This window comes from Herpailurus yagouaroundi, unplaced genomic scaffold, assembly GCF_014898765.1.
Source record: "Herpailurus yagouaroundi ecotype Mexico unplaced genomic scaffold, PumYag 208, whole genome shotgun sequence".
In the NCBI taxonomy this organism is placed as follows: domain Eukaryota; kingdom Metazoa; phylum Chordata; class Mammalia; order Carnivora; family Felidae; genus Herpailurus; species Herpailurus yagouaroundi.
Genome location: NW_024412439.1, coordinates 8,583,462 through 8,610,717, shown reverse-complemented (window position 1 = coordinate 8,610,717; position 27,256 = coordinate 8,583,462). Strand labels below are relative to the sequence as shown.

The 27,256-nt window shown below is 49.9% G+C and overlaps 1 protein-coding gene across 2 annotated transcripts; it reads right to left on the bottom strand.

Annotated features, from left to right (window-relative positions):
- Window positions 1–10,390: 10,390 nt before the first annotated feature.
- Window positions 10,391–27,215, bottom strand: DHRS7C (dehydrogenase/reductase 7C). Of its 2 annotated transcripts, none has more exons than XM_040453206.1 (7): window positions 27,084–27,215; window positions 26,697–26,856; window positions 21,478–21,590; window positions 18,996–19,209; window positions 16,920–17,012; window positions 12,179–12,334; window positions 10,391–10,650 (listed from the first exon to the last, which is right to left on the bottom strand). In XM_040453206.1, the coding sequence occupies exons 2-7, from the start codon at window positions 26,848–26,850 to the stop codon at window positions 10,442–10,444; spliced, it is 939 nt and encodes a 312-aa protein (XP_040309140.1). In that variant the 5' UTR covers window positions 26,851–26,856; window positions 27,084–27,215; the 3' UTR covers window positions 10,391–10,441. The 2 variants fall into 2 exon arrangements, with proteins under 2 accessions (XP_040309140.1, XP_040309141.1); XM_040453207.1 differs by having other exon boundaries at window positions 18,996–19,206.
- Window positions 27,216–27,256: the final 41 nt, after the last annotated feature.

The following is a 27,256-nucleotide window of genomic DNA, read 5'->3' as shown; positions in this document are numbered from 1 at the left end:
CAGCTTGGGATTCTTTCTCTCTCCCTCTCTGCTTCTCTCTCTCTCTCTCTCAAAATAAATGTTTAAAAATAAAATAAAGTAAAATAAACTATAAAATAAAATAAAATATAAAATAAAATAAACAAAATATTTGTGGCTGAGCATTTACACTTCTAGGAATTATTCCAGATCAGAGATGGGCTAATCCCTGGGAAAATGTTTATGATATATACTTTTAGGCGAATAAGACAGTTGACAAAATTATATGTATAATATGATTTCAATTATTATTAAAATGTAAATATTTTAAAGACCAGACTGGACAGATTTACTAAAAAATGTTATCAATGGCTAGATCTGGATAGGTTTGGGGAGATTTTTATTTTTTATGCTTTCTTTTTAAAAATTTTAAAAATTTATTTATTTTTGAGAGGGAGAGACAGAGTGCATGTAGGGGAGAGGCAGAGAGAGAGAGTCACAGAATCCAGAGCGGGCTCTAGGCTCTGAGCTATCAGCACAGAGCCCAACATGGGGCTTGAATCCCAGACCGTGGACTCAGATCATGACCTGAGCGGAAGTCGGACACTTAGCTGACTGAGCCACCCGGGCACCCCTATTATTTATGCTTTCCATTTTTTGTAAGTTTATTTATTTATTTTGAGAGAGAAAGAGTGGGGGAGGGGCACAGAGAGAGAATCCCAAGTAGTCTCTGTGCTCTCAGTGCAGAGCCCCACGCAGGGCTTGGCCTCACGACTGTGAGATCATGACCTGAGCTGAGATCAAGAGTTGGATGCTTAACTGACGGAGCCACCCAGACGCCCCATATGCTTTCCAATTTTTTAAATATTTTTTTATATGGAGCCGTCTGTTACTTACATAATAAAAAAGTTGTTTGTTTTTTTTAAAGTAACTTGTTGCTGCAAATAGCAAAGGCACTAAAATTTAGCGTATTCGCTTGGCAAATCAACCCTAGTGCTTTCCCGGGGTGGTGCCACGATTCTTATTGCAATTCTCATTCTTTTTTCCTTCAGTCTAGACCAGAACTATCTGTCAGAACTTTCTGCAGGGACAGAAATTTTATATATCTGTGCTGTCCAGTATGATACCCAGTAGCCACATGTGGCTCCTGAGCCCTTGAAATGTGACTGGTAGGACTTCAGAACGGAATTCTTAAGTTTATTTAATTTTAAAAGCTCCATGCGGCCGGTGGCTACATTTGTAGGTGAACGAGACATTTAAAAAGCTACCTAGTTATGTGTGTGTGTGTCCCCAGGATGTCGCGACGGTGAGCCCTTGTCCACCTGCATTGCGGTCTACACTGCCTCTTGGAGGCTGTTCTCCATTTCACTTTCAACACAGGTTCCCATTTCCACAGTCAGATCTAGGTCCCTTGCCTGAGCGATGCATTCTTATTTCTGACTTCGTGCTGGACATTTTCACGTGGCTGTCCTATCAGCATCTCAGGCTCAACGTGTCTAGCTCTTAAGTCTTCCCTTCCCCCTGGAAAAATAACCCCTGCTCTGTAAGTGGTAAAATCAATCTCTGGGGCACCTGGGTTGTCAGCCTTGGAGACTTCTTTTGTGTCCTGTTTCCAGCCTCAAATAAGTCCATCCCTTTGTGTCTATCATTCTCTCCATTTCCACTCTGAGGGCTTTAACCCCTTCTGCACAGAATACTCAGCTGCCAGTTGGTCTCTCTGCACCTTTATTATATTTCCAGGAGCCAAATCCTGAATACACAATATATACACTTCCTAATATGTCACCAATTCACATTCATTCCACAAACACCATGGAATACTTGGTGTGTTCATGGCACCATGCCAGGTTCCAGGAGAGGTACTGAACACGGATGGGCTACATCTCCTGCCCACAAGGCACTTGCAGGTTAGTCTGTGATTTGCAGCTTGAGCAAAATAAAATTGTCCACATGCCATAGCAGAAGCCCTCAGATGGGCTGTGAAAGTTCTAAGAAGGAAGAAATTACGCTGTTGAAGAAAATCCATGAAAATGCAGGTTTGAAGATTGATAACATGGATGTAGCAGGAGGGACATGATAGAACCGTTGGGAAGGTTTCAAAGAAAGACAAGGGAAGCAGAGGTGGAGCCAGTAAACTGAGAACTAGGTTCAAGATCCCCATGTCACTGAAGAGCGGGTTTGAGGAGGGTAGGGGGAATGGGACAGGTGGGAAGTATGGAACAATAGTGGAGTTCATCACTTGAACATGTCATTGATTGGAGACCAACTGTGCATCCCAAGGGACAAAGACAAAACCAACACGTGAAAAGTGAATGAAAATGTATTTTTCATGCAGCATGGCTTCTGAACCCAGGCCGAGCACCTCCTATGTTTCTCAGCTGAAAAACAGCCACGTTGTCCAATGTCAGGACAAGCTGGCTGCTTGTGGTGTGTCGAACTTCCTGGAAAAAATCATAGTATGCTTAAAATGATCAATATTCTTTTGTGTGTATGTGAGTTACTTGCAGGATTTTCCGAGGGAAAATTTGACAGTTCTCTTTTAACACAAGGTTTATGGTAGTTTCACGTGTTCATAATAAATTTGACAATTCTTAATGTTTGGAGTTTGGACTGGCTTTTAGAACATAACCTCCCTGTAAGATGTGATCCGCGGATGACCTAGTGATCGGGGCAAGGATGGCAGAATTCAGAGTTTGAGATCTTAGAGTCATTTTCAGGTAAGAAGAAGATGACGTTGGTATTGATACATCCCAAAATAATGGTGGAGATTTCATATTTAGCGTTCCTACTGTGTACGAGTCATTGTGTTACTTGCTGGGATTTCAGAGGTGAATGAGACACTGTGACCTTCAGACAGGAGGTTTGCAGGGGATGTGCCAAGCAAGACCTCCTGATGGGGTGTAGGGGGCGTATTGTCACAGTGTAAGCCATCGTGCGACACTTGGGATGTTTCTGGAACAGACTAGCTTCACTAGAGCAGTAGGTCTGCCTAAGGTGTTAATTAAATGCAAATCTGCAAGAGAGGTCTGTGGGTGCCAAGATGGGCAAGGAGAAGCCATTGAGTTCTTTGGATCAAGGAAGCAATATAATAAAAGCTGTACTTGAGGAAAATTTCTATCTTATTATCTATCATCTTTTTCTATTTTAGAAAACCGAGATAAATGAATCATACCCAAAGCTAAATGAAAGATTTGAACCAAGGAAGGAGTGTTCTTACTGGAGGTATTTGCTGATAGGGCAGAGGATCCGAAGTCCTAAAATCCTGGGGAAAGAGCTGGACTGGACAGAGGAGGGTGGTCACGGGCACAATGAAATACTTTGATGTTCTGACCCGCTGTTGCAAATCTGTAGCCGTTTCATTCTGCAACTGCCTTGTGGGAGCCCGGGAATGACCTCAGTCAGGATGTTCTCAAACATAATACAGCCAGCACATTAACCTGCCAAGGACTGGTTAATTTAAAAAAACTTGGTGGGTCATTTCACCTCTGAAGGAGCCCATAGATGGTTTTTGAAAGAACCAGAGTCAGTCAGCAGTTCAGGTTAGAATTGTATTTGCTTTGAGCTGGAAGCCACGATGAAACCCATGTAACGGAGAGCATATGAAATGTAGTTTCCACTAGGTTATTAGGATAAGCAAGCGAGGGCTTGAAAAACGATTCTAATTAAATCAGGAAAAGAGAGTGGAGAATTGTACCGGAAAATTAGAATCTTTTTGAAAAAACAGTCAACGGGGAATTCTAAAAATGAAACAAAACTACAGTATCAGAAGCTAAGAGCTCAGTAGGTGCATTTTTATAATGTTTATTTATTTTTGAGAGAGAGAGAGACAGAGACAAAGCCTGAGCAGGGGAGGGGCAGAGAGAGAGGGAGACACAGAATCCGAAGCAGGCTCCAGGCTCCGAGCTGTCAGCACAGAGCCCGATGTGGGGCTCGAACCCACAGACTGCGAGATCATGAGCTGAGCCGAAGTCAGATGCTCAACCAACTGAGCCATCCAGGTGCCCCTCAGTAGGTGTATTTAACAGCATAACGGATTTGGCAAACGACAAGTTGCGTAAATGCAAGTGCAGAGCAATAGAAAATATCCCTACAGTGAATAGACTTGAACACTCATTTCATGGAATGTCTTGCAGCAAAATAAAACAAAAGCACAAACTTCTAGGGATTTTTTTCCCCCAAGGAAGACATCCAGATGGCCAGTAGACACACGAACAGATGCTCAACATCGCTCATCGTCAGGAAAACGCAAATCAAAAGCATAATGAAGTATGACTTCACACCTGTCAGAATGGCTAAAATCCAAGACACAAGAAACACCAAGTGCTGGCAAGGATGTGGAGAAAAAGAAACCCTCGTGTACTATTGGTGGGAACGCAAATTGGCGTAGCCTCTGTGGAAACCAGTATGGAGGTTCCTCAAAAAATTAAAAATAGAAATACCCTACGACCCAGCAATTGCAGTACTAGGTACTTACCAAAGAAAATGAGAACACTAATTCAAAAAGATACACGCACCCCTATATTTATTGCAGCATTATTTACAACAGCCAAGATATGGAAGGAATCCAAGTGTCCATCGATAGGTGAATGGATAAAGATAATGTGGTATAGATGCACAATGGAATATTTCTCGGCCATAAAAAAGAATGAGATCTTGCCATTTGCGACAACACGGATGGAGCCTGAGGGCGTGATGCTAAGTGAAATAAGTCAGACAAAGGCAAATATCATATGATTTCACTTATATGTGGAATCTAAAAAACAAAACAAATGAACAAACAAAAAGCAGAAGCAGACACATAAATACAGGGAATAAACTGGCGGTTGCCAGAGAAGAGGGGTGGGGAAGCCTGAGGTACCCCCCCAGGTGCCCCAAAAGTCTTATATTGAAGTGGATAAATAGCATATATTTTTTAATGTCTGTGAACAACTTTTCTTTTAAAGGACCTTATTCTTTTTTTTTTTAATTTTTTTTTTAACATTTATTTATTTTGGGGACAGAGAGAGACAGAGCAGGAACGGGGGAGGGGCAGAGAGAGAGGGAGACACAGAATCGGAAACAGGCTCCAGACTCTGAGCCATCAGCCCAGAGCCCGACGCGGGGCTCGAACTCACGGACCGTGAGATCGTGACCTGGCTGAGGTCAGACGCTTAACCGACTGAGCCACCCAGGCACCCCAAGGAGCTTATTCTCAATAAACATAAAATCACCTATAAACAGCACCATAAATTTGCTTCTGATCTGTCATCGGTAGGTTTGTATATAGCTGTGATCCATATATAATTTTCTGCTGTAAGCCCTCGGAAGCAGTGAGATCCGAGGGCTTCCAAGGTGACTTTGCTTCCCTCTCTTTTCCGGTGGGAACGTTTGTCAGCACAGAGCATGAGTCGGGAGAGGAGAGGCCACCATAGGTCAGTGGTTCTCCGACTTCAGCGAGCGTCACCTGGGGGACCTGTTGCAACACAGATCACTGGGCCCTACCCCCCGGATTCCCATTCGGCAGATGTGGGGTGTGGCCTGAGATTTCGTACTTCTAACAAAGTCCTGGATGCTGCTGCTGTTATGACGAACACACTTGGAGAACTACCATCGTAGTTTTACTGGGAGAGGTTCAGTTTCTTCTCTTGGAAAACTCCCTCCCAATATAGCCTTTCTATCTCAGGTCTAAGTGCTGAACTACCTAAGGGGCTCTTGGATCCTGAGTTCAGCATGCCATGATCCTAGCGGGGACAGAAGCCGTGCAGTTTTCTTGTTCAACCTCAGAGAACATGAAGTGTCGTGTGTGTGTGTGTGTGTGTGTGTGTGTGTGTGTGCGTGCGTGCACGTTGCTTGCCCGGGAGTAGTAAATGTGCCATTTGAACCAAATGGGCAGGCTGCGGCTTTGTGGCTGAGCTGAAAGAAATAGTCCCCGTTTAGTCACTAGAGACCGATTCAAATTTTCAGCCAGGTCAAATTCTTCAATAGCTTTCTTTTAAAGCATTTGTAGGAGAACACTTAGGTGGCCTGGTATTTTCAAATGATTTATGTTGTGGCCAGAGAAAGGGGGAGGAGGGCCTTTATGCAAACACCAGGTAATTCATTATGTCAACCCTGGAAATACATCAGTGTCAGAAAAGAGCATGTCCTTGTTGAATCTACATGAGATGAGGTGGTCCTGAGCCCTCTCCCTGCGTGTTGAGCAGAATCCTAGGAGCAGCCATAGTTCATTCACATCCTGACAGCTAGGCATTACCAAGCCAGGGCATGGGAACAGAATGGGTCTGAGGCCCTCCCCTCTCCTCCAGGGTTTACAGAATTGGGGGGCGGGGGGAGCTGGGTCAGAGTTCTTCTAACCAAGAAACCTTGGGTTTAAGTAATTCTTTAGATTTGGGGAGGTGGCTTCACATTCCGAATTACTCATGACTGATCAAAAGAAGGAAATATTCTAATGGCCCCACTTTCCTGATCATTCTCAGGTAGCCCAAAAGAAGAGAGGAAACAAAATCTTGTTCTGACCCAGAACTTGGTCAGATTCAGTTGAGGACACTTGTGTAGGAGCCAAGAGGTAGCAGATATTTCTGACCAGTGAGATTTGGGTGGGTGGGTGGGTGGGTGAAGGAAGCTTGTCAAACAGCGGCTGGGACCTAAGATATCACAGATCTAAAGGACCATAACATTGGAAGGGGATTTGGAATACGTCTTGTCCAAGCCAACCCATTCATAGCTATGAAAAGGGCATGATTATTTGTCTTGGCCACAGTCACTCACTGACAGATAAAATGTGATTCAGCTGAGAGACGACTATGACAGGTGTATATGGAGACTAGGAAAATGGAATTGAGGGTCAACCATTCTGATACTGAACCAAGAAAGAAAGGAAGAATATATCGAAAGCTTTTAAGAGGAGAATTTATTATCTTGGTCCAGGTCCCAAGAGTGGCATCAGGTAAGGACAGAAATCTGATAGGGCTCAAGACATTTTGCTGTCCATTTCTGGCTTACTTTATCCATAGCTTGTTGGAGGCACAGATGAATTTTGCAGACTTTTTTTCCCCTTTAACAAATAATGAGCTGCAGGGTGTCTGGGTGGCTCCATCGGTTCACCGTCTGACTTTGGCTCAGGTCATGATCTCACGGTTCGTGGGTTCAAGCCCCGCATTGGGCTCTGTGCTGACAGCTTGGAGCCTGGATTTGGCTTCAGATTCTGTGTCTTCCTCTCTCTCTGTTCCTCCCCTGCTCGTGCTCTGTCTCTCTTGCTCTCAAAAACAAGGAGGAAACAAGGAGTGGGGGGCCTCTGATTAGACACTATTTCATTTTTGATGACATACAGAAGTAGTCATTCTCTGGGCTCCGTAAGCACACCTGCAAGATGCTTGTGTCCCCTTGAGAGACTGGCCTCATTTCCTCTGGTTCTTGACTTTCCCCAGAGGAGCCTCACAGATTTCCTCCGGGCATTGACTAGAATTGGGTCCATCGATTAGGACCCAGGCTGGAAACAGATGTGCACTCAAATGAGGTGTATTCATGGTCTTGGGCTGCTCTCATAAATCCCCACAAACTGGGGGGCTTCAAACAACAGAAGTGGATTGTCTCACGGTTCGGGGGGCCAGAAGTCTGCAATCAAGGGAGGTGGCAGGGCTGTGTCATAGGGGATAGCTCTTCCTTCCTCGCCTCCTCCAAGCTCCTGGAAGTTCCTTGCAACCCCTGGGCTCTGTGGCTTGCCGTGGCATTCTGGTCTCTGTTTTGGTCATTACATTGCATGGTCTCTGTGTGTCTGTCTTCACACGGCTCTCCTCTTAGAAGGACAACAATCACATTGAATTCGGGGTCCAACCTCCCCGAGGGTGACCTCATGTTAACCAGTTACATCTGCAGTGACCCTATTTTCACATAAGGACACATTTCTAAGGTCCTAGGACTAGGGGTTACTAAGCATACTAAGGGTTAGGATTTCAACACATCTTTTTATGGAGAACCACAAATCTCCCCATAACATGGGTATTGAGGTGGGTTTCACGAAGGGATTATAGAGGCTCAGAGAAGTGCTCAGATGTCAACAGGTCTCGCCAGGGCGTGTGGTCGCTTTTTCTCTCTGCTTCCTTATGCTTTCCTGCTTTTCCCCGATTTGTGACATTTTGTAGACACGGGGGGGGGGGGGGGGAGGGGGGGGGAAACCCAGAAACCCCCCTCCATCTCTCCTAGCAAGGAGTGATTAGAGCTGCTTCCAGTCTGCAATGTCACTCCATGACTCTGTGACTCAGTCCAGTCCCCTCAACATCCCCAGGCTGCCCTGAGTGTGTCACAGAGCATGGTCACGCTGAGTTTTCTCAACTGTGGATTTGTCAGCCCTGCCAGTGAGCCAAGGTTAATGGCAAGTCCAAACAGGGTCATAGAGGGGAACGCCCATCGGAGACTGAACTGCATGTGATTTTGTGGGGTTACACCTGTCCTGTGTGGGGAGCCGGTGGAGAGAAGGTAGATGTAAAAATGGGTTTGCAGCCACAGCGACACCTGGTGGCCATCCTACACATTGCATGACACTTCTGCAATTTTTTCCCCGTTTCAACTAAGGGTTGTGGGTTTTCCTTTGCTAGGTGGTGAGATGCCCCATCATAAGAGGGCAGCAGAGACCAAGTGGGCACAGGGACATCTGAAAGGCAATAGGGGGCATCCAGCCAGAGGGATACCAAAGCACATGGGCAGGAAATTCAACTTCGGGATACTTGGGGTGCTGGCCGTTCAGTCCTGCTGAGACTGTGTCCTCCTGTATGGTCCCGGCCTCCTCACCTGTGGGGCAGTCAGTGGGCAGGGGGACACTAGAGCAAACCCACTGACACGGGATGTCCTTCTTCCCGCCCCCTTGATCCAAGTAACTTCTTTTGGGGAGTTGCGGTATCTGAGGTCTGACCACCCCCCTGACAGTGTCCTTATGACTTGGTGTCATGTGGACACCCCCTCCCTGTCCATCCTGTCCCCACCTGCCCTCTCACCAAAAGATGGCTCCCTCTGCCCCATTCCAGAGAATTCCCCTGAGAAGAGGCAGAACCCCTAAAAGGAGCAGGTCAGGAACCACACAGCCCGGGTCTGGGTTGTGGCCAAGCCTGGCCTGGAGCCTAGCTCTGACGCGTCCCAGGACAGGCCGCCCGTGGCCCTGTCTCCAGCCCTTCCTGTCCCGAAGCTGCATCTCTGTCTCTGACCACCAGTCAGGTTTTGGACATTTCCTGTTGCTGTCGTGCCCCCACGCCCCACCGGCCCCCACTGGTTCTAGCCCGAGCATCACTATAGCACCTGTCTCCCCACTGATAGTAATACCCCCAGCCAAAGACAGAAGGCTATCTTGCTGACCCTCAGCCTGCCCTGCTTGCTGCTTAGCTCACCCTCCTACATTCTGACACCACATCTTGACCACCAGCGTCATCCCGGGGTGGGCCGGGTCCCGTGGTGATCACATGACCCAGGCCATTTTGCTCTCGAGATTAAGATTTATATGTGTGCATATGAATACAGTACATATGCCGATTTTGTAAGTGGCTTGGATTCAGGCTGGAAATTTGAGCCCTTTTTCACCCATAAGTATTAGAACAGTTCGAATCAGTAGTTTGAATCAGTAGTTACAATATGAGTGCCAAAAACCGTACCCTGTACTTTCCAAGATCCCAAGAATCATTTGCTGTTGGGCGTAAGAAAAATTAAAATCAGAGAGAGGCCCACCAATAACGAGAGAGGCAGTTTGAAGTGAATTTTGCTTTGAGAACGCATGAAAAAAGTAGATAGCTCCCAGGGCACCTTAGAGTCAACTGAGAAATATTCTAAGAACAGCTGGGCCCGGGACCTCCTCAGACCAGTTAATTCCAGGGACGAGGCTGATTCTGATGTTCTGCAAGCCTGGGAGCCGCTAGCCGCGTGTGGCTGCTGAAATTCACATTAATTCAAGTGAGATAAAATTCAGAGCTCAGACTCTCCATTGCACAGGCCGTATTTCCAGTACTCAATGGCCATATGTGGCTAGTGGCTGCCACACTGGGCAATGTGGCTTATAGACTATGTCCACCATCACAGAAAGTTCCGTGTGGCTGCCCTAGAGGGTTGCTGAGTCCTGCTTCTGTTGTTGGAGGCTGACAAGGGCAGGTCAGTCCTGTATAAAATACAGGTGGTTTTCTAGGTTCCTGAGCAGGTGGATGGCCATAGAGTGTGTGTGTGTGTGTGTGTGTGTGTGTGTGTGTGTGTGTATCTGTGGGGGTCAGACCCATTATGGTTCCTATTTTTCTACTTGCTGTCACCCTGCAGAGAAGCTTCTGGAAGTGTGTCCTGGGAATGTTGAGAGCCTGTAAGTGGCTGAGCTGGCATCCAAGCCATCCTCACTGGGATGAAGAAAATCTCCCATAGGTGGGTGTGGGTTAGGGGGATATGGCTTGTATTGGGCCCCAGTGTTGAGAGGACAGAGGACCAGCACTTGCCAGGAAAGCCTTTATTCCCATCGAGGGGACCCACATAGCCTCTGCGGTTAGCTCTCCTCTGGGACGTTGAGTTTCTCCTTCACCCCGCAGGCCACCACGGCGAAAAAGAACTCGGGGAAGAAGGTGCGGATGTACATGGCGGCCTTGGGGATGGGGTTGGCCATGAAGACCTCTTGTTTCTTCCGTCTCACAGTGCGCATCACCTCCTCCGCTACGTCCACAGGGTGCACCCCGTAGGTCAGCTTCCTGAAAAAGACTGAAAAGCCCCCAGTAGGGGCAGGGGTTACGGCCCCTGATGTCCAAAGAGAGGGAAGCGTGGGCTGGGCCTGGGGTCGTGGGCTCCCCGACCAGCTCCGCCCTCTGCTGGTTGTGAGGCCCTGGGGGGGCCGACTCTTGACCCCCTGAGCCTCAGCTTCTTCATCCGTAAAGTGAGCATAGTTTCCTGCCCTATTAACTTTTCAGGGTGGTTATGAGTCATTGCAGGGACGAGAAAGAGCTTAATTGAGAAAGAAGGTACCAGGGACGCCTGGGTGGCTCAGTCGGTTGAGCGTCCGACTTCGATCAGGTCATGATCTCACAGTTTGTGGGTTCCAGCCCCTCGTGGGGCTCTGTGCTGACAGCTAGGAGCCTGGAGCCTGCTTCCGATTCTGTGTCTCCCTTGCTCTCTGCCCCTCCCCCACTTGCATTCTGTCTCTCTCTGTCTCTCAAAAATAAATAAACATTCACACAAATTTAAAAAGAAAGAAAGTGCCAGATGAATAAGGAGCTGTTGTTGACAACTGTTGCAAAGCCATGCTTATCAAGAACCTCCTGGGACCGTTTGCCCACATCTTGGTTCATCTTGATTCCCTAATGTAGACAGAGCCTTGGGCAGGACGTAGCAGCTCTCTGTTTAGAGCATTCTAGAATAGCAGTAATAATACGGTATGTTTACAGAGTGCTTGCTTTGTGCTGGTTGCTGTTGTAAACCATTCATGGGCCTTCAGTCCTCCCAGTGCCTCCGCAAGGCAGGTATTACCACGGTCCTCAATTTCGTAAAATTTTTTTTTTATTTTACATTTATTTATTTTTGAGAGAGTGAGACAGAGCACAAATGGGGGAGGGGCATAGAGACAGGGGGAGACACAGAGTCCAAAGCAGGCTCCATCCAGGCTCTGAGCCGTCAGCACAGAGCCCGACGATGCAGGGCTCGAACCCACAAACCGTGAGATCATGACCTGAGGTGAAGTCGGACGCTTAACCGACTGAGCCACCCAGGCGCTCCTACAATCCTCAGTTTCTTAAAGGGAAAGCTTAGGCACAGAGATCAAGGGACCTGCCTGCGTTCGAACACTGAATGCATACCAGGCACAAGCTTCAAGCGTAGGCAATCTGGTGCCAGACTCTCAGCCTCTACTCTGTGCCGCCTCCTAGGAAAAGGGGGGGGGGGCAGGGGGGTAGCAAGTTCTTAAAGGCCAAATCTGGCTCTTCCACAAGGGAAACTGAGGCCCAGAGACAGATAGTCACGTGTGCGAGGTCACAGAGCTGTGTGACTGCCAAAGCCTAGCTGGGACTTGGTCTGCTGGTTGTGGGTTAGGATTCTTTCCACCTGGTGCCTCGGGACTGAAATTTGGGGTTCCCCTCCCTGCTGTTAGCTGGGAGGTCCCCGCCACCTCTAGTCTCAGACTTCAGGAGCACCCACTCCCCTGCAGGCCCGGTGAAACCCAGCTGCCCCAGAGCACCCCCTCCCCCCACCGCCCCGTCCAGATGCCTTCCCAGACCCCAGCTTCCCCCTGAAAGCTCACATTTCCACATGGAGGCTTCCCAGTTTCCTTGGCTTGGGTCAATGTGGTATGACCGGACGAAAGTGGGGCTCACCGTGCTGACGACTACGTCGTATTCTTCCACTTCGGCTCGGAGGCAGTCAAAGAAGCCTAGAGCCGCGTGCTTGGAGGCGGCATCTGGAAGAGAGACCGCGCAGGGGTGGGTGGGGGGGAGCAGCCCTGCTCCCCAGCAGGAGCAGTGGAGACAGAGGCCTGCGTGCACAATCCTAGAGGTCAGCTGGAAGGGGCCTCCGCCGTGGCCTCGCCCTGCCCCTCCCTTCGTAGATGAGGACAGACAGACCCCGTGAAATGGCGGACGGAGGCAGAGCTGGAATCCAGTCGGACGCTAAACCGATTAAGCCCACCCAGGTGTCCCAGTTTTCTTATCTTTAAGATGGGGATAATATCACCCTTGGCAAGTTGTTGTGACGGCCCAGGCACGAGTTCCCATTCCTTCCCAGTAAGGCTGGCACCGAGCGATTTCTCCAGGGTCCCAGGGCCAGCTGGAGGTCTCAATGAGCCCGAAGCACAAGTCTCCCCTCCCACTTCCCGGCCTTTTCCTCCGAGGTCCTGTCCATCTGAGCCACTCACCAGATTCACTCCAAATGGTCGGGCCAAATGCTTGGGCTAACAAGAACCTTTCCAGGAATTCCAAAAAGAGTGGAGAAAACGCTCCTTAAAGCCTTGGGGAGTCAGAGCCCCATCTGGGGTATGATAAACCCCAACTTCCCATTTCGGGGGTGTCACCTGGAGGCTGAAACAAGCCAGGAGTGGGTGTACTGGGATCTCTGCCATCATGCTGATACCTACGGGATGCATGGTCCCCAGATGGCCCTTGCAAGCCACCGGCCCCCTCACCGTGCAGGGGGAAGAATGCAGGTGCCCTGGGCGGGGGGGGGGGGGGGCATGGGGCAAGGGACAGTCGCGCTTGGTCTGCACTGGGCTCCGCCAACTATTGCCTCGAGAAGGTGGGCCCCGTGGCGCCAGATCTATTATCGTTCAGGGAGCTGGAAATCCTGATTTTGACGGAAATGTCTTCGTATTCAAATAATTAAATACTGACCAATTCTGCACCTAATTCCAACACACGGGCTCTGGCCCACAGCACCAAGTCTCCGACACCAGCTGGGGCTCCTACGACCTAATTCTGACACTGTCTACCTGGAGATAAAGTCAGATCCCTCAGGGTAAGAGTTCTGTCCCATGACTGTCCCCTGTCCCCACTCAATTCAGACCAAGCATGAGTCCTGATGGTCACCTGCGCTTCTGACGGAGTGGCTGGAGATCGAAGCGTTCCGATGATCCCCTCCTCGAGACGGATTAACTTGTTAGAGAAGCTCGTAGAACTCAGAGAAATGTTTTACTTAGTAGATCATGGGTTTATTATAAAAGGACATAACTCGGGGCACCTGGGTGGCTCAGTCGGTTAGGCGTCCGACTCTTGATTTGGGCTCAGGTCATGATCTCACAGTTCGTGAGTTTGAGCCCCACATGGGGCTCTGAGCTGACAGCACGGAGCCTGCTTAGGATTCTCCCTCCCTCTCTCTCTGCTCCTCCCTGCCTCTCTCTCTCTCTCTCAAAAATAAATAAATAAACTAAAAAAAAAAAAAAAAAAAAAAGACCTAACTCAGAATGGCCAGATGGAAGAGGTATAGTGGGTGAGGTGTGTGGGAATGGGTTCAGAGGTTCACACCCTCTCTGGGTGCACCACTCTCCCCGACTTCCCACGAGCTCTCCAACCTCGGAGCGCTCCAAAGCTGACATTCTGGGATTTTATGGAGGCTTTGTTATAGGCACAATTGATTAAACCATGGGCCTTTGGTGCTAGAAAAATCCCCTGATCCTCTCTGCTCCTCAGCGGTAGGGGTAGACTGGAAGCTCCCACCCCCTGATCACCTGGTTGGTGCCCCTGGCCAGCAGCACCCCCATCTTTGGGTGGCGTCCAAAAGTCACCTCATTAATGTAACAAGAGACACTGACCACTCATCACTTAGGGAATTCAAGGGTTTTTAAAGCTCTGTGCCAGAAATGGGATGAAGACCAAATATATATTTCTTATTATAAACCATCATATCACAACACTACATCGCTAATTAGAAAGAGGTTTGCCAGCATGCTGGCCAAAACCAAATGCCGTGGGGCTCCCAGGCTGCCCTTCTCTGGTTCATAAAATGAATTTCCATACATCTGCTCATTTGACCTTGTCTGGACCTGGGTGAGACTCGGTCTCCCTAATGGAATCTACTGAACGAAGAGAGACAGAGGCTATTATCCCCACTTAATGACGAGAGAAGAGCCCCATCAGGACTCCCCTCGTGGTTCACAGTCACTCCAACTCTGCCTGCATGGAAAGCTCATCATCGCCATTGGGACAGTTCATGCCAAAACCACAGCGAGATGCCACTTCATGCCACTAGCGCGGCTAGAATCAAACAGATGGATAATAGCAAGAGTTGTGATGGATTTAAGCAATTGTGATGGATTTTAGTATATCGAGATATACTCAAAACCACCGAATTGTATACTTCAAATGGGAGAACTATATGGTCTGTAAGCTCTATGTCAATAGAGCTGTTACTTCCAAAGAAGGGTTATCAGCTTGCTGTTCATTCACTGACTTGTCAATTCCTCCGATCATTCAACAAGAAAGCTTCTCCTTGGGTGGGGCGAGGAGCTGGAGGCAGAGGCAGGCTGGGTTATCTCCGCTGTGCTTCTGGGCTGAGCCTCAGAGCCCCATCTCCCTACCCAGTGCTGTGGCATCAGGGATGCTACATTTCCTGTGGGTGTGGAAGGAGACCCACCACAGTCAGACGACCCCAGTCATGGTCAGATCTGGAGGAAGGAGAGAACTTGGGGCCTGCCCAGGGTGGCCCCTCTGTAGTTTGTGACATTTATGTGGGAAACTCTGCACCCCTCCATTCCTCCGCTGCAGAGAAGCTGGACATCAGAGAGCTGATGGGGGGTGGGGGGTGGGGGTGGAGAGCCTCATTAGACTGCCCCACCCTCAATGCCATGTTTCAGAAATGCTCCAGAAAAACCCATGCACTGGCCCCATGTTTTGGGTTGGTGGCCAAAGGGTCTGTCCCAATACTGCAAATGTCATGTCCCTGCTGTCTGTGTCCCAGCACCTGGCTTTAGGGCCTCGATTGCTGTTTGTTGAACGAATGAAGGCATAGATCAAGGGAAGTGAAAAGTCATCCGGTTCCTGGGAATAACATACGTGGAGAGTTCACAAATCCGAGGAATAGTGGTGATGTTCATCAGTGGGTTGGAAAGAAAGAAAAATGAGAGACGTGGCCAAGACAGCTGTGTGTGAAGCAAACTCCATTCTTCTCTTCCTCCTGGGCCCACAGGTAGACAGGTGCTTCCCAGCGTCCCTGGCAGCTGGGTGTTAAGTGTGCACCTGAGTTCTCGCCAGCAGGATGTGAGCGGAGATGTTTGCTAGCTCCTGGCCTGGGGCTGTAGACCCTGGGCATGGCTCCCCAAGGCTCTCTGCCTTCTTCTCACAGCCAGAACCCAGACAAGGTGGGCACCAGCTTTGGCCATGTAGGAAATGATGGCAAAGCAGTGATCTGGCGCAACTCAGGGTCCCTGAGTGACAGTGAGGAGCCCACTGTCCTGGGCTTAATCTAACTAGAACAGATGGGAAAAGAAAACGCTACTGGGGGGGATATTATGAGCTGAATTGTGTCCCCCACCACTCCCAGCTCATATGTGGGAAGTCCTAACCCTGGTGTCTCAGGACTGGGTTTGAAGATAACGGTGATTTACTTTAAATGAGGCCATCAGGACGGGTCCTCATCCGATCCAACTGGTGTCCTCAAAGAAGAGGAAATTTGGGCACACAGAGAAGGACCCGAGGGATGTACGGAAGAGAAGCCATGTGAAGGGAGAAGGCGGCTGTCCACAACCCGAGGAGAGGGGCCTCGGGAGAAGCCAAACCCACCGACACCTTGACACTGGACCTCAGCCTCCAGAACCGTGTTGTAGAAGCCCCTCGGTCTGTGGTGTTTCGTCACGGCAGCCGGAGGAGGCTCAGACAGGAGACCCACCCGATTTTCTTTCCTCCCTCCCGCCCTCTGCCCACCAGCCACTTACTGGGTTCTCATTTTGTGCGGGATGCTGTGGGCCATAGAGAAATGTATACGGTATGCGTTCTGCCCTCCAGCATCCTACCGCGAGGGAGGCGGACATCCCCCAGCTGGATCCCGTGAATATATGCCGAGAAGTCCCCCTCTTCCCTGGACTTTTTAAAGGACACCTGCCTTTGGAATTTCCTCTTTACCTCTCCTTGGATTCTGCGCCTTGCACTTTCCCCTCCCTCCTCCCTCAGAACCTTCCGCCCTTTTCCCCTTGTGTGATATGCGCCCTTCTCGGTTGTAACCTTTCCTGTCCTTACAGAGGAAGGGTCACTTGAGCTGGGGCCATGTGCCCCTGCCAGGAGGGAGCCCTTCGTCCGGCCTTGATCGTGTTCAGCCAGGGCATGCCCTGACCACCTGTGGGATGTGAACTTCTGGGGGAGAGGGACCCAGTCACCTGCAAGCCATAGGTACTCGAAAATAGGAACCAAAGGCATAAAAGAAAAGCCAATAGACCATTTCACATCCAGACACTTCCCTCCCCCACTCCCGCCTTATAACCGCATGCCTAGTGCGGGACATGACATCCGTGGTCTATGAAGACACATAACATATGGCCAAACGTTTTTGTTGTAGCAACTTACAAGCTGTACGGAATGGGATTCCAAGCTTCCCTTGGATGTTATTCACTAACACGATCTGGCCTGTCCTCCGGGAGATCATGTCGGGGAGCAGGGCTAGAAAGCACAGGACAGAGTCACGGTTACGCATTAGAAACCAAGGCAGACAGCAGTGGGGAGACCCCTTCCCCAGACCCCTTTCATGACGCAGGACCCCACTACCTCCCCGGTCATTCGATTACCCCAAGACACAGGTGGACAGGAGCAAGCACATCCCCTCTCCTGTGTTTCCCAAGAGTGGGCTTGGCTCAACTGGTGATTGCGATTGATGGGTGGTTTTCCGTGACCCACCCATGTGCGTGAAGGGACACGGATCTCAGTGGTGAGAAAGGTCATAGGTCATCCTATTTCAACCCAAGTCTTGCCTTCAGCAGGAAGGCTCATATTGGTCCTAATGTGTCTTCAACACCTCTCTTGCAGGTGCAAATCTTTCAACAAAGAGAGGACAGGCTTCAGCCCTGTGTCTTGGGAGAACCTACCACTTTGTTCTATTTTCAGGGTTCTCCTATTTTTTTTATTTTTTAAAATGTTTTTTGTTTATTTTGGGGGGAGAGAGAGAGAGAGAGAGAGAGAGAGAGAGAGAGACAGAGTGCATGCGGGGGAGGGGCTGAGAGAGAGAAGGAGACACAGACTCCGAAGAGGCTCCAGGCTCCGAGCTGTCAGCACAGAGCCCAATGCGGGGCTCGAACTCACGAACCGTGAGATCATGACCTGAGCCGGAGCCAGATGCTTAACCAACTGAGCCACCCAGGCGCCCCAGGTTTCTCCTATTTATTGAGTGAGAAAATGGTTTTTAATTTATGGTGATATTATGAAGACTTCCCCTGAAAAGAACTGATTTGAAAATGCAGAACTTTAGAGAATGAAATAAATAATAGTTACAGGTGGAATGGGGATATGGCAAAAAAAAAAAAAAAAAAATCAAGAGACTCAACTTTCAGAATGGCCATTGACATCAAGCCCTTGCATGCCTCAGATGGGTAAACTGAGGCCCAGAGCTAGTGACTGGACTTCAGGTCTGTAAGCAAGTGAGAGGCCCAGCCAGGAAGATACACCAGCCCTGGATTTCCCCTTCCACTGTCTGCCTCCTTCACTTCGATGCCAGTGAACCCTGAACTCTCAGAAGCACGGTGTGTCCACAGGGGCTGGACTGGAGCAAACCATTATCTCTGGGGCATCATTTCAGAAGCTCTGGAAAGTTATCTTTCTGCTTCAGATAAGTTTCCCTTCATCTATCTTAGTGCCCCAGTCCCCATGATCATGGGGACTGGGGCCATGGAGGAGGCAGTTCTAAGATCACGCTTCCTCAGCCAGGGAACCCCACATGCTAAATTCAGAAAGTCTCCACTCATACATCCTCCCTTTTGGGATTCGGCTTTGATAAACTTTGGTGGGGGGATGGGGGGCGGGGCTTGTTGCTTCAACTCTTGGCTCTATTACGCGTCCTCTCCAGCCCCAACCCCCCAGGATCCAGACCTGCATTTGACCTTTGGCTGTGAGATATCTTCACACAGGAGCTGCCATTTTGCCCTCAAAAGGGTTTCTGTTCTCCCTGTTTCTGCAAAGGGATTGGCACCACATTGGGTCTCTTGTAGTTTGGGATAAACCTTTCTCTTCTATATTTCTGAGGACAGAATCTCTACCCTTGACCAACTGTCATGGGTAGGGACAGATCAAGGACAAGGGTGATATATGAAAATATAGGAGAAGCATAAGACAGTGGTCCAGTGATGTGGGAGGAGATTGGTGGGAGGGCCGTGGACAAGAGTAAGAAGAAAGGGGATGAAGGGGGAGCTCAGATGGGGAGGGGGTTTCCCACAGAGGGAGGTTGGAATATACTAGTAAGATACTTCCCAAATCCCTTTTCTTTTATCAACTTATTGTCAGAATGCTGAAAGCTTTCACCAAATTGGTAGGAGTTTTTCTGAGGGGGCTGGAGATTCCATCCACAGTTGGGTGACCGTCCGTCTGGCTATATGACAGAGCCCTCCCTAGCAGCCGGTGGCCCCGAAATCTGCAGGAAGGTCAAACTCACGAGACCTTTGGTCAGTGTGATGGGTCCAAAGTAATTGGCATCCATGATCTTCTTGTCGAGCTCCAGAGAAATCTTATGGGCAGGCCCCTTCACCTTCATGCTGGCATTGTTGATGAGGATGTCCACACAGCCATAGCAGTCGAGGATCTCTTTGGCCACATCTGGGACACAGCTGACGTCCGAGAGGTCCAAGAGGACCAGCTTTGGGGTGAATGTCTGCTGAACCAATGAAAGAGTCAAGGCATGTGTGGGAATACCTTGGGGGCCCCCGCCCCCCTTTTGAAATTCAGAGCTCATGGAATGACCACAGGGGGAAAAAAATGAGGAGGAAAAAGCAGACATGGCTCTGGGAGGAAGGAAGCTGATAGAGATTCCATTCTTGGGTAGCGGAGTCCAGAGGTGCAAAGATGCGTTCATCAGTCTGAACTTCTGGCCAAGGGGCCAGAACAGATGAATCCAAATGAATACCACCCTTTACAGAGGAGGCCGTGCATGGATTCCAGTGGTGACATCCTTATAACATCTTATGAGTTCCTTTTTGCAAACGGCTTGCCAAGCTCACTTACGAACCACAGGAGAATTTATCATAGTGCTTTTGGAGCTACATTTCCTTTTTGACCCAAGTCTTGCACACAATAGTTTTGGAGCACCATCTGTGTACCAGACCTACACACTCACTGCCATCAAGACTCTCATGGTCTAGGGGCACCTGGGTGGCTCAGTCGGTTAAGCGTCCGACTTCGGCTCGGGTCATGATCTCGCGGTTTGGGAGTTCGAGCCCCGCGTCGGGCTCTGTGCGGACAGCTCAGAGCCTGGAGCCTGCTTGGGATTCTGTGTCTCCTTCTCTCTCTGACACTCTCCTGCTTGCACTCTGTCTCTCTTTCTCTCTCAAAAATAAACATTAGAAAAAAAAAAGACTCTCGTGCTGGAGAGCAGGGAACAGGTTGGAAAATTGATGACACCATGTGATAAATGCGACCCCGATCCCTGTGTTTGACAAACATTAGTCCTGAAGAGAGGGTTCCTTGGTCAAATTTATTTGGGAAACACAGACTATTTATTATATGTTGTTCTTGGGGATACACAATGCACGGTAGCATATAAAAGGTTCTGAAAAGTCCTGCAGTAAAGAAACCATCGCTGGGTATTTTCCACACAATTGATGTCAGTACCTCTTTTTAAATCAACACCTGGTAACATCCCCCAAAACAGAACTGGAATGCTGTGTTGTCCAGTGTGTTCCATCCCCCCAAATGCCAGCCAGGCTTCTTGCTGAATTATTTTTGTTTTTTTCCAAAAAGTAATTCAATATTGGGGCGCCTGGGTGGCGCAGTCGGTTAAGCGTCCGACTTCAGCCAGGTCACGATCTCCCGGTCCGTGAGTTCGAGCCCCGCGTCGGGCTCTGGGCTGATGGCTCGGAGCCTGGAGCCTGTTTCCGATTCTGTGTCTCCCTCTCTCTCTGCCCCTCCCCCGTTCATGCTCTGTCTCTCTCTGTCCCCAAAATAAATAAAAAACGTTGAAAAAAAATTAAAAAAAAAAAAAGTAATTCAATATCAAGGGCAAAAAAAAAAAAAAAAACCCAAAAATCCAAAGAAACAAAAAACAAAGACAAAAACAAAAAAAAATCACAAAACAAAACAAAACAAAAACCCACAAACCATGAAGAGAGCACTGAAGGCAGTGCTCCAGAAACACTGTGAAAACCACAGCCTCCTGGAAAGTATTTACCTCCTGGTGGCTTCTTAGAAGGTGACTTCACTTCCCTGATTTCCTTCACAGAAATATCATTTGAGGTATTATTTCCCTTTTTAAAGATTTTATGTTTTTAATGTTTATTTTTGAGAGAGACGGAGCGCAAGCAGGGGAGGGGCAGAGAGAGAGGGAGACACAGAATCCGAAGCAGGCTCCGGGCTCCCAGCTGTCGGCACAGAGCCCGACCGACGCAGGGCTTGAACCCACAAAATGAGATCATGACCTGAGCCAAAGTCAGATGCTTCACTGACTGAGCCACCCAGGCACCCCTAAAGATTTTATTTTTAAGTAATCTCTACACCCAACATGGGGCTCGAGTTCAGAACCCCGAGATCAGGAGTCCCACGCTCTGCAGACCGAGCAAGCCGGGCGCCCCCCAGATTTTATTTAGAAAAATCAGCCCTAAGAGTTTATAATCACTCCCATACGGGTGTCATGCTCTAGCTTCTGGGTCCTCGTGGACTCTGGCTTAAATATAACAGGGGGTGGGGAGGGTGAGCAAATCCTTGGCAAGAATGGTCAAGACGAGTGGCAGACAACCTGTGTCAAGGTTAGTGAGACAGCTGCCTCCCAAAGCAATCACCAAATTTCACCCACCTGGTCAAAGAGCTGCTAAAAAACAAAACAAAACAAAACAAAACAACAACAACAACAACAACAACAACAACAACAACAAAACAGTGAAGGTTAAGGGTGCCCAAGGGCATCCCCAAGCCAGCTGCTAGAAGCCCTTACCTTGCTGGGGTCAGCCACGCTGATCAGGGCATCATACAGGGTCTCTAGCCTCTCCCAGTTCTTCCCACACAGCACCAGCCTCGCCCCACCAGTGTGGAACACCCGAGCACACTCTGTGGGGAAGAAGGAAAGAGGGCAGGGCGCACTGTGTGGATGGAGCCACTGATGATGAGCGTCTCTCTTACAAATTCAGGATTTCAAAGGATTCCAAAGTCCGTGGGCCATTGAAATCCTTTGGAGGTCATTTCATTCAACTTCCTCCCAGGGCTGGAATTTTTTATCTTCCCTTTCCGGCCTCAGCATGGTTACCTCCCGTGAAGGGGAGCTTGGAGTGGAGTGAAATAGCCTATCCTTTGTGGGATGGTTCTGATTATGAGAAGATTGTTCCCTAAGCTGGACAGAAAGGTGACCCTATCCACCTAGCCCTCCAGGATCAAATCCCTTGACCGATCTTAACCTAAAGATATTGGAAAGGCTCCTGCGTGGGTCTCCCAGAAACAGAATCAGAGACAGGGACTCAGGCAGCCAGGAGTGCCCGTCAGAGAAAAATCCATCGGGGAGTAAGGTCTCAGGTAAAGCGTAGTCTTGTCTGGATCCGAGGAAAGTTCTGGAGGGTACACCCCACTGCTGAGCTGTCCCACCTGGAGGCAAGGGGCCGGCCTTTTATACGCTCGTGTCTACTCAGTGTGCTGATCGAGCTTCCCTCCAGGGCTGGGTGCAGAGGGCATGGAAGGCCCCGGGGAGGCAGTGCCCACTGGCAGAGGGCAAGTGTGTGAGCCGGGCAGCCAACACTCACAGAGCCTGGCCACGTACAGGGACCTGGGAAGGGCATCGCCAAACACCCACTAGCGGTGCTCAGTACCTCTTATCGCCCTGTTTTACACCACACAGCAGTGAGCCTGGACTGAGTGAGCATGACAGGATACCTGGGCGCCCCGGGTGCCCACAGGAGACTGGCTTCTGGAATGCAATGGCTCCAAGCGGTTTCGGGGTTGCGTGCAGGTGCAGAGAAGGGGGCTGGCCGGGGTTTGATCGGCGGGCACGTGGGCAGGGGGATTGTGGTATTGGAGGAGGACAGCTGCGGTGCTGGACCCTTCAGTCTCAGCGGGAGAGACGCACGGACGCAGGACAGATGGAGGTCCCAGTGAGGTCTAGAAACAGGTGTGCTGGGTGTGGCGGAGAGCGGGCAAGGGGGAGGGGGAGGAGGTGGGCAGTTCTGACTGATGGAAACCTGAATCAAGAAATAACTGTGTGGACAATGTCACCTTGAGTTGTTGGGACCACGGGGAAGGGTCCGTCTCTCCCCCACGTGTGGGGCAGCCACGATGGCCGTGTTTTGCAAACCTGAGAGGTGACATTCAGTGAGTAGAAATGATTCACCCACAGTCCCGCAGCAGGTAAGCGGTGAAGCCAGGGACATGCCTGGGGCGGGGGGGGGGGGGCACCCTGTTCTCCACCTCTTGACCCACCTCCCAGAAAGGAGCATGTGGCTGGGGGGAGGGTTCTGTCGCCCACTCACACTCTACATCTACAAGCTGAGCACGGGGGCAGGTGAGGTGCCTGTGACCTTGACCTCCTTGGGAGAGGCGGCCAGGGGCCCTCACTATCACCCACCCACTCTCCTCCAAGGGAACCTCGCCTCTCGCAGGTGCGCCCGGGGAGGCTGCAGCCCAGGGATGCATTCATCACTGCGGAACAGCGAGCCCGAAGGCATCCTTCCAAACAAGTCATTTCTGCCAACGCAGGTGCTAGCTGCTATGCTCAGGCTCTCTTGCTTTGATTCTGGATCAGCTCAGCTCAGCACAACGTTTCTCCAGGCTTTTCCTTTTTCACGCAGCAAATATGAGCCACACCTTTCCTTCCACATCTCCTTGACTCTAAGGTGCCACCGGGCGGAGATGCTTTCTGATTTCAGGGAGATGAAAATGCCAAAGGGTGGCCTGTGACCGTCGGAACGGGCTGTCGACCGACAGGCCAGCAGGCTCAGTTTCGGAAGCGTTTGGAGCGCGCCTCAGAGATGCTGAAACACAGGGCACCGAGCTCTTCAAGGCACAGAGAGTGTGAGGATTTCGAGAGTCCTTCTTGCCTAAGACACAGTGGGTACAAAGTGACCCATGGGGTGCCTGGGTGGCTCAGTCAGACTCTTGATTTCAGCTCAGGTCATGATCTCACAGTTTGTGGCTTCAAGCCCTGTGTCAGGCTCTGTGATGACAGCACAGAGCCTGCTTGGGATTCTCTCTCTGTCTCCCTCTCTGTCCCTCCACCACCCATGCTCTCTTTTACTCTCTCAAAAATAAATAAGCATTAAAAAACGCACACACACAAAGTGACCCGATTCCCAGCTTGGCTGAGTCGTGTGGGGGTTTGGGGCAGGTTCACATGTCCTGATCTTCGTCCGATTTCCCTGGTCCACAGCGTGGCACTGGGTCCTTGCAACTCTCTGGGGCTACCTGCCGGGCTTGGTCGGGTTCCAGGGGATCGAGGCTGTGCTGTGGGCCACGTAAAGCCTGCACTGTCCGCTCAGGGCCCGTCACATTTTTGTTGCCTCGGACCTGAAAAGCAGAGCAGCCTGAACCCATAACCGCTGCGGTCAGCTGCGTGTTATTTGATGCCACGCACACCCAGCTTCTCGGGTTACTTCTAAATATTTGAACTTGCTTTTTTTTCTTCCAGCTTTGCATTTCTTTCCAGGGCGGGTCCGTTAAGACACAGCACAAGAGGACACCGATGTTAGGGCAGAGACTAGACCAAATTCCTCTGAAAATGCCATTCCCTAAGTTGAACACGGGGTCACTATAACCCGGATGAGACTCAAAAAAAAAAAAAACCAAAAAACAAATTAAAAAGACAACTGAAACAGGTACCTCTCAGAGGATACAGGACTGAACAGCCTTCTCAACCAACCAGCGGGGTCTGGTCGACGTTTTGTGGGACTCTCCTCCCAACCACGGCAGAACGCACACCATTTTCAAACACCCATGTATCGTTCACGGAGACGGGCGGTGTCTTGGGTGGTAAAGCACACCTCAACAAATTTAAAAGAATCGAAATAATACAAAATATGTTCTCTGATCATGTTGGAATCTAGTCCGAAATCAACAAGACAAATCTACGACAACATACTCGTATCCAAATGAGTGCTTTCCCGTAAGGTGGTTACTTTTTTTTTTTTAATTTTTTTTTCAACGTTTTATTTATTTTTGAGAGACAGCATGAGCCAGGGGATGGGCAGAGAGAGAGAGAGAGAGGGAGACACAGAACCTGAAGCAGACTCCAGGCTCTGAGTTGTCAGCATAGAGCCCAACACGGGCCTCAAACCCATGAACTGCGAGATCATGACCTGAGCCGAAGTCAGACGCTTAACCAACTGAGCCACCCAGGTGCCCCAAGATGGCCACTTTTAAAGACAGTTATTAAATAAACTTTTTTTTTTTTGAGTGCTTATTATACACCAAGCTTTGATCTAGGTGCTGGGACACTGGGGTTAGGAACACACACAGGTTCCACCATAAGGGAGCTTGGGTCTGGCCAATCAGCTGAGAAAGACACATGTAGGGCACAGCGTGAGGAGTGTGGGAATAGCGGCGTGTTCATATGAGGAGCCATGGGAGCCCAGAGGCTGGTTCCTCGGGGAGCACCCAAGAAGAAAGAGCAGGGGGCAAGGAAGGCTTCCTGATGAAGAGGTCTCTTGTTGGCGGCTGGCCTGATGCTATGCGGACATACTCTGTTTGAAGGACAGGTTTGCCCCAACACGGACTCTGACTGTCTCTAGGTGAGTGTTCTGTTCCATTTCCCCAGGGCAACAACTGGTCCCCATCATCTTGTATCTGATCTCGTTGACATATGTGTGTGCTCTGACTTGTCCCTGTAGAAGCTGGAGCTTGTATCCCTCCTCCGTTTTGAACATGGAGTCTAATGCAGCAAAATGTTCTCCTCGGGAATTGCTTCTGGGCCCCATGGAGGGCCAGTTTACCCGCCTCATGCTTGGTTTATTTTTTTTTTAATGTTTACTTATTTTTGGGAGATAGGGATCGTGAGCAGGGGAGGGGCAGAGAAAGAGGAGGACAGAGGATCCGAAGCAGGCTCCAGGCTCCGAGCTGTCAGCACAGAGCCCGATACGGGGTTCAAACCCACGAAGCAAGAGACCATGACTAGGGCTGAAGTCGGACGCTTAACTGACTGAGCCACCCAGGTGCCCCCGTGCTTTGTTTTTTATGTCACATGGTGAGCCTGGGGCAATCACCCCCTGGAACAGAACCCATCTTCAAAGTAGGGACAGTGTTCATCTCAATACCCAGCACATAATGGACTCCTTGGATACCTGTTGAGTGACTTAATGAATGTTTGTCAGTGTGGGTTCTATGCTTGATTAAAAACAACACAAACCAGCAAAAATGATGCCCAAGTTATCCCAAACGCAGCTACACAAACATTGCTAGGAGTGATAGGGTCAGAGTCTTACAAACCTAAGGACAGTTATTACCCTCATGTCACAGATGCCACCAGCAGAAAAGCGCCCTGAGACCGTCTAAATCAGGGGTCACAAACCTAACTGCCTTCAAGGCCAGGAGGTAATATGGTTGAGGTCATCAGCCTGACTGCGATACAGCGGGGATCGGTGGGGTGTGTACCACATTGGGCACACTCTGCCTGAATTTGCTCATCGTTATGACCGTCACGGTCACCTGGCGGCTTCTACGTGCTTTCCATCGAGGAATTCATTCATTCCTCCCAACAACCCTGTGAGGGAGACATTACCAGTGTCCTTGCTTTCCTGGATGAGAAATCCAAAGCAGAGAAGTGCAATCACCAGCTAGTAGGTGACAGAGCCTGGAACTTCACCCAGCACCCAAGTCTGGGCTCATAGTTGATATGCCACCCCATCCAAGGGCTTTGCATTTCAAATTTTCTGGAACCCCATGAGCGCAAAAACAAGTGACATCTGCTGATCAGTTTTGGCCCTGAGGCTGTGAGTTTGCAACCCAGCTCTCCCAGGCTGTGAGTTTGCAACCAACCCAGCTCTCCCGATCCCCTTGTTTCTCGGGCACAGGGAGCTATAGCCCCCAAAAGAGAAGACACTCGCTGGTTAGCCATGGACCCTAGGAGAGGACACAGCCTCAGTTTCCCCCGCCCCCCGCCTAGCAGATGGCCACATGCCATCCTGCCACCTCTCGTCCTTCACGTCAGGAGTGGGCGCAGTGGGGACAGAGCTGGCTTACCCTTGCCCAGTCCTGAGATGGCATCGGTGAGCACCACCACTTTGTTCTGCACGGCTGACTTTGACCACAGCCGGGACACCTCTTGGTAGATGAAGAGAAGGCCACTGATTCCCAGGAGCAGCAGAGGCAGGATAAACACAGCCGTGACTCCCATCTTGTTCTGGGGGCAGTGGGGGACAGGGAAAGGACTTGGCTTTGCAAAGAGACTCTGATGAGACCCCCGGGAGCAGGGAGGTGGCCCAAGGCTACAGGGTGCACTCGCCATGCACCCACGTGTCTTCTCCAGGGAGCCGGGCTCTGTGCAAGCTCCCGGAGGGCTCCTTCCGAGCTAAACACCCAAGCGACCATGTTAATCCCCAAACACTCAATGAATAGGAAATTACTCACGGTGTGTCCAAAAGCAAACGGAATCCGGGGCCTGCCCTCCCAAAGGTTAGTTACAAATTTAATTAAAATGGGTCTGCATTTTTGGAAGGAAATCCTTGTGTTAAGGCCACTTGCTTGGGCCCTAATGACTATTTATAGCTCTCAGCACACTGAAGGGCTTTTCAGGGTAAATA